The sequence below is a fragment of the Takifugu flavidus genome, chromosome 4 (genome assembly GCF_003711565.1).
Source record: "Takifugu flavidus isolate HTHZ2018 chromosome 4, ASM371156v2, whole genome shotgun sequence".
Lineage (NCBI taxonomy): Eukaryota > Metazoa > Chordata > Actinopteri > Tetraodontiformes > Tetraodontidae > Takifugu > Takifugu flavidus.
The window spans coordinates 3,169,578-3,176,944 of NC_079523.1; the positions used below are offsets into that span (position 1 = coordinate 3,169,578).

Sequence of the window (7,367 nt, forward strand, 5' to 3'; positions counted from 1 at the left end):
CTCCCCCCCTCGCTCTCCTGCAGCCACCAGGTCCACGTGAAGGAGGAGCCCACTGAGTTGGAGGAGGACAGCCGGCCGGTGTCTCTCCTGGCCGGGGTCACACACAGCCTCCCACTGCCGAGCGACGAGCGCGACCTGGAGGAGGATCTTCCCACCGAGGAGCTGGAGTAGGACCGAACGCAAGAGGGAGAAAATGGGGACACACCCCCCCCCCCTTCAGTGCGGAGAGGAGAAGATACACACTACATTTAAAGAGAAAAGAGAGGAAAAAAAGATTATTTTTTGTTGTTTTTACGAAAATGCAAAGACCTCCCCCCCAGGACCGCGCTGGGGGGGGGGGGAGAACAGGGTTTAGTCGACCTTCGTTACTTTCAGACGCAAAAACGAGACTGTGGAGCTCCGCTTCACCCCCGTGTGTGACACCACTCAACGCATACACACTCATGCAGCCACCCACACACACACATTCCCTCGTCCCATCATCCTCTCTGGTCAGTCGGCGCTCGCTGTTGTCCCCGTCTACCATCCCTGTTTCTACGCAGACACACAGGTGTGTGTGAGTGAGAAGGACACACACAGGATCACTTGTATATAGATGTGGAGCAGCGGGGGCTGGGAGGTCCCCCCCCCCACCCCCCCCAACAATGCCGATCACTTTTCATTTTCTTTGATTTGAATAAAACTGCCGGCCTGAGATCAGAGAGGAGCGCTTTCAAAGATTACCTCCGGCTCGTCTGCCGAGCTGTCTCCACCCTGCGCCCGCGGCGAGGCTGCCCCCCCCGCCCGACCCCACCCCCGCCCCCACTCCGGGTAGGTGGCACGTGGTGCCGGTCCATGCCCGCACCTCTCCCCCTCCCGCCTTTCACAAAGACACTTAGTGACAGACAGCTTTTAAAAATCTTTGATTCAAAGTGAGAGAAAAGAGAAACAACAAAAACTTTTTTTTTCCACCCCTAAAGACTGCAGGACCTGGACCCTTTGGTGCTGTCCTCCACCTCCTCCTCCTCCTCCTCCTCCTCCTCCTCTCCTCCGTCCACCGGATGGAGGGATGAGCTTGGAATACTCTGAAAGAAAAGAGGAGAAGCGAAAAGACACGTCTCCAGAAATATCGTGATTAAAAAGAGAACTGTCGACGATTATGGAATATAACAAGAAAAAAAATGTGTGGTAGCTTTTTTCATTTCCTCTTTTTTTTTTAAAAAAAATGATGTTATTACTGTTTATGTTTGAGGATCAATATTTCCACAGCCGTGTTCCGTTTCATCGTACTTTTTTTTCCCGCTTCTGTTATCCGTCGGATTTCCTCTGGCTGTTCACACCATTCCAGATAGTTTCTGCAAAACGAGTGTTTTAACCCCCAGAACGCCCCCAAACATCTGTGACCCACCCCCAAACTGCCCCAGAGTAGCAGGCGACAACATTCGGAAACAGCACTTAAAGTTGCCATTAACCAAACAGATGATTTAAATATCCATTCTTTTCCTTCCTTTTTGGTTTTGTATTTAGTTGTAGAAATCTCAGCAATGCTTTAATGATAATAAAAAAAAGTATATATATATATATATATTATTACTGCAGTCAGAGAATACCTCATCCCACAAAGGTTCTGCCCGGAACTGTGTCCAAATTGATAAACAAATAAGGGGGAGTTCTTTTTGTGGGACACCAAATGTGGCAACTCTGCTCAGCTTGGGTTCCTGCTCTCTGCTTGTGCTGGTTTACTGTGCAGCAGCTGTCTGCCATTCACTGTGTGAGTTTGTGTTCAAGGAAGCGCACGTGAGGTCCGCCATGTTTGTTTTCCGCGAGCGTACGCGCGTCACCTTCCCCGCGGCGCCGTGCCGAATTTATTCCAGTCTTATCCCCGTTTTTATTTTCGTTACAGGTAACCAAAGAAATGTGTAGAAAACCAAAAACCCTAGTAGTAGTCCCTAGTAGTCTGTTTTGCCATTTTTTTGAGTTGTTTATTTGATGTTTTGTTTTCCAAAATTGGCCAAAAAGACAACGAATCAGGAGTTTGAATCCTTTCGCTTTGTGTTCCTTTAACCTTTTCTTTTAAAATGACGCAACAGTGCTGACCATTCCCGAAAAAACCAAAGTGTGCTAGAATTCGGACACGTTTGAGCTGGAATGTGGCTGCGAGTGACTCGCGTCAGGTTTGAGGCCAAAAATTAGATTAAACAGAGCGAATATTAAGAAAAAAGAAGCACTTAGAGGTGATGCGCTCAGGCTAAACTGTGTTCCAAACACGGTTCCAGGACTGGCCCAACTACTGCACGAGCATTCCTTAAAACCAGGCGTTTACGGACACGTGTGTCACAGAGAGGCGAAATCAGCGATTTCTGGTGCTGTGGTTATAAATGTTAGGTTCTTTTTCTCTTTATTTCTTCAGTCATTTGTAGGAAGAGGAAGTAATGTGGTCACCGAAGTCACATCTTTGGACAAAACGTTCATGTCACAACCAAGAGGGAACCGTTTAAAAAGGAAATATACCAATGTTTGCAGCAAACAACCAAGGGACAGCATGTGATTCAAAGTTGGGTTCCTGTTTCATACTTTTCTCTTGCACTTCATGAGGTTTTCCTTCAGAGAAAATCCTCCTTTGTGTTCCGGCGGGACTGTTTTCCTGCAACCTTAGAGACTGATTTCTAATGAAGTACAAAGCGGCAGACAGGCATCTCCAAACCAGACGAAAACCAAAAATACCACTACCTCCTTTACAAAAGCCGTTCAACACGCAGCCAACGGGAGCCTGAGCTTGTTTCTCCATTTTTAATGGTGACGATACAGAATGCCAAAATTGCTGTTGCATTTACTGTATGACTGACGGGAAAAAAAAAAAAACAACTTTTTTTTTATTATTCATGGTGATCCGGACTCCCCGACGCATCTGCTTGAGCCCAAAAACATAGAAATGTTTCACTATTTGTGGAATTTAAAATGACTACCTCTCCTTAAACCACATGAAAAGCACTCTCCACATCTCGTGCCGACTGTATCTGAAGGTTTCGCTGTGAACCGTCTGACCTTGTTCTGCGCCCGGTTAGCAGCTGCGTGGACGTGTTTTTAGCTGTAGGACCGGGGAAATACATCAGCGCCGCCACACACACACACACACATGCAGGTAGGCGTAGACCAGAAGCAGGGCTACGGGTTAGTGCAACAGAGGTTCTGACCATCCAGCTGTCCAAATATCCAAAGACCCAGAAACACAGCAGCAGCCACTTGACCAGAACACTGGCAGGAAAAGGCTGAGACGCATACAGAAACCCATCGGTAGGACTCGAACCGCTCCTCTGACTCGTGCTTTAAGGTACACCTGTAAACAACGCTGTTTTACAAAGATGTAGATTGTTGACAGGTCGCCATGTAACACGTCTGTGTTGTTTTTATTTTTCCTTCGGCTTGGCTTAACATGATGTATTCTTGTATATTAACGCTTGACTTCTCTCCAGGGCATTGTTTCCCCTCATTTTGATTTCCTCCTAATTTCTGCACCTGTTTAGCGATTGTAAAACTTTCAGCTCTTGATTCTTATACTGTACTGCTAATGCTAAAGTATATGTATTTATCATATTAAGTGCTGCAGGTATCTTGGTTTTATTAGGTTTTGTTTTTGTTTGTTTCCGCTTTTTCTTTTCTTTTCAGTTCTTCATAAGACGTCTGGGACGCTGATTTTTTTTTTTAAAGTGTATTATCTCTAAAAAAAAAATTAAAAGAATAAAAGTTAGATCAGTGGTTTAGGTAACACCTGTTTGTATATTTATCTTAGCTAGGTCTATTTTGATACCTTTTTTTTGTCTCTGTACTGCATTTATGCATTTTTAAGGAAAGAAAAAAAATGGAAAACTAAAGTTTCTTCAATGTATTGATACCTCAGAAGGACTTTTTTTTTTCAAAGACAGGACCAAAACCTCCAAACAAAGTGAGAGGAAAAGAAAAAAGAGAAAAGAAAGGAAGTGTAAGATATGTAGCCCCTCGCTCGCTTTTGAAAGACGCGGAGCTCCGTTCAAGTATTTCTGTTGGTCCTCTCAGGTGCCAATATGTGTCCAGCTCCCTGTGACCCCTGACCCCCGGCCACACCTGTGTTACACTCTGTCCCACAGAGCTGTCAATCATCTGCAGGCGCGGTGGAGGCGTCACTGGTGACCAGTACGGCCCCCCCTCCACTCCCAGGTCGGAAGGCCGCCCCCGTCACAGTTTTTTAACCCCCTCCTGCTTCGTCTCAGTTCTAAAACCAGGTCTGGGGCTCTGAAGGATGCAGTCCCTCCTCTGAGTACCAAAGGCATTGCAAACTTAGCCCAAACCCCCCCGAAGCGTAACCAAACCGTACCAAACCAATGCCGCAACTTTGACCAAACGAAAACCGAGCTACTTCCAAAACGCTGCATCCGCTTCGCCGATCACCTTTGCCGAGGTCCGATATCTCGTCCGCTGACGTCACCGGGACCAGCCTGGTAGGGGACGCGGGACGCCCATCCTGACGTGTGATTGGACAGTTCTGAGGTGTCTCACGAGTGGGGGGAAGGGGGAGGGGGGGATTTTACCAAGTCGACAGCCAGAATCCAAAAATGGAACTACCACTTCAGCCCTCCTCTGGTCAAACCTTAGGAACGTGTGTACATTTTCAGCAGTGACTCTGACTTGTTTCTTAGTTTCAGTTGTTTATTCCTCTTTATCCTTTGTTGTTGGGTTTTTTTTTTTTGGTTCTGTTTCTTCTTATTTGAAAAGTGTGACCCAAGGAAGAGGTGGGGACAGGGACTGGGTGGTGGCCCAGGCCTCTGCCCCTCCACCCCGGGTAGCCATGTAACGCCAGTCACTGCCCTTTCCTTCATGCTGTATAAAACACACACACACGTATATCTGTGTATTTGTAACCTGAATCTTCTTGTGTCTGTCCATGCAGACAATAAAAAACTGTACAGTAGGTCTAGTTGCATGTAATCTGTACTAATTATTGACAATGGCATTATAAAATGCAATAAAATACTTATTACACTGTCTGGTCGGTGTCCTCTGCTTTTGTTTTCCTATTTAGCTGCATATTAGTGGAAACCAAGATCATTTTTTGGTTTTAGACCCAGTTTTGACCTGTGGTTTGGCCCGTCAGAGGTGTCTGTTTCTTTTAGATGCCCATTAATTAGGCACGAAAGCTCCTCAAAGTCAGACACAAGCTATAAATATAATGGAAAACCTTCCAGGAGTGTTTGTGAACACAAATATACTGGAGATAGAATTTTAACCGCAGTCATTTGTGCACTGGGCTTTATTAACGACTGGTACTTCTATTTGAGTAGAAATCATGTTTCTCTGACTTACTTTAAAAATAACTTGCGTGAAGTTATTATTTATCCTGTTCTGACATTATAAGAATGGAGAAGTAAAGTATAAAATAAAAACTTTCCATCCAAATTCCAAAGACAATATCACAATTTTATGTTCAGTCCGTTCAAAAGTGCGTGAAAACCATGAAGTGTCACGTGATCTGACTGGACCTGGACTCGGGGTCCTGCAGGCAGCCGGAGGTCACCTCTGCTGTGATACAGAAAACGGCCACCAGGAGGAGTAAACAAACAAGGCAACAGGAGCAGCATAAACACAAACATGGCTCCACTGACGGGGTCCCACCAACAGGGTGGGTCAGAGAGTGCAGAACGGAGCTGGAGGTGGCAGGTGGGGCATTTCTGGGGATGCTGCCCACGTTACAACCTACTTATTCACCCCCAGGTGTGTTTTAACCTTTATTTCTACCGTTCCCACCTGCAGGAGCCACACATGCCCTACAGCCCCAAAGATCTTGGGATCTTTCTGTCTTTAAAGCTCCGCGCTGCGTCGTGCACGTGTTGCCACGGGGAGGGGGAAAAAAAGAAACTGGCTGGAGGTTTCGGGAAAGTTGAAACTTTGTTTAATCTGTTTTAATCTTGCTTTTAGTGAACTTCTCTGTGAGTCTGGAGGGAAACTCACTCTTGAAGTTTAAATCCCCGTGACATTTGGTTTTGGGAGAGACCCCATCTTAAGCCGACACACACACACACACACACACACACACACACACACACGGAAACGCATGTGCACATCATGAATACAAAGCAGAAAGTGAGGATCATACACTCACAAGGTGAGTCAGGGTGCACGGCAACACACACACGGGTTGTTCCTGGCGTCACATGCTGGCGTAAAAACTGGGTCTGTGTGTGTGTGTGTGTGTGTGTGGTGTGTGTGTGTGTGTGTGCAGGGCTGTTAGTCCCAGCAGCTTCCAGCACACTGAGGTCCAGGCAGACCCTGTGAGTCACTACATAAATGCAGGACGCCATGCTCACCCGCCCCTCTCACCCCCCCCTCACCCGGGTCAGTGGTCGGACTGGACCAGAATATTGACTCAAATCTACCCGACAGCGTGTATGTTCTCCTGTGTTTGGCCCGGTTGGTTTTCTAATGGGTTTAAAGTATTTTTTTTTTCTAATAAATTCAGTTTTTTAAAAATTGCAACATTAAATGACTATTAGTGCCGACGGCTGGTGGCTGTTAAAGAGTCGCACACTTGATGAAGGTGATAAAATACAGAAATTAAAATGAATAATCAGTGTTTGACTAATGTTTTTGTCGGATGTCTGTTGAGGTTTCCAGTCTTTATCAACCAGGTTTGCACATTTAACTCGATGAATCTTTTAAATAACAAACTTTTGACGGTTGACATTGCTTAAAAGGTGGATAAAACGGCCCAGGGAGGGGAGAGAGACAGAGAAAGAGAGAGGGGGGGAGGGAGATGGGGGAGAGAGAGGGGAGAGACAGACAGACAGAGAGAGAGAAGGAGAGAGGGGAGAGAGAGGGAGATGGGGGAGAGAGGGGAGAGAGACAGAGAAAGAGAGAGAGGGGAGAGAGACAGACAGAGAGAGAGAGAGAGAGGAGAGAGAGAGAGAGAGAAAGAGAGAGGGGGGAGAGAGAGGGGAGAGAGACAGAGAACGAGAGAGAGGGGAGAGAGACAGACAGGGAGAGAGAGAGAAGGAGAGAGGGGAGAGGGAGGGAGATGGGGAGAGAGACAGACAGAGAGAGAGAGGAGAGAGGGGAGAGAGAGGGGAGAGGGGGGAGAGAGAGACAGACAGAGAGAGAGAGAGACGGAGGCAGAGAGGGGGAGAGAGGGGAGAGAGACAGAGAGAGAGAGGGGAGAGAGGGGAGGAGAGAGACAGAGAGGGGGAGAGAGAGGAGAGAGGGAGGGGAGAGAGGGGAGAGAGAGGAGGCAGCAGCAGCAGCAGCAGAACAAAAGCATGATTGTGAGTGATTAGAACCACATTTTCTCTCTCTCCCTCTCTCACTCACCCTTCCCACTCTGCCCGTTTCCTGCTGATCAGATGCTGGTCGGGATCTCGAAC

The 7,367-nt window shown here is 47.0% G+C and overlaps 1 protein-coding gene across 3 annotated transcripts in view; it reads left to right on the plus strand.

Annotated features, from left to right (window-relative positions):
- foxp4 (forkhead box P4) overlaps positions 1-5,000 on the plus strand; it is a 75,162-nt gene extending 70,162 nt beyond the window's left edge. For all 3 annotated transcript variants that reach the window (XM_057030211.1, XM_057030210.1, XM_057030212.1), the window contains one exon: positions 24-5,000. In XM_057030211.1, coding sequence (XP_056886191.1) covers positions 24-171 — 148 coding nt within the window. In that variant the 3' untranslated portion in view covers positions 172-5,000. The remainder of the gene's footprint in view (positions 1-23) is intronic.
- Positions 5,001-7,367: the final 2,367 nt, after the last annotated feature.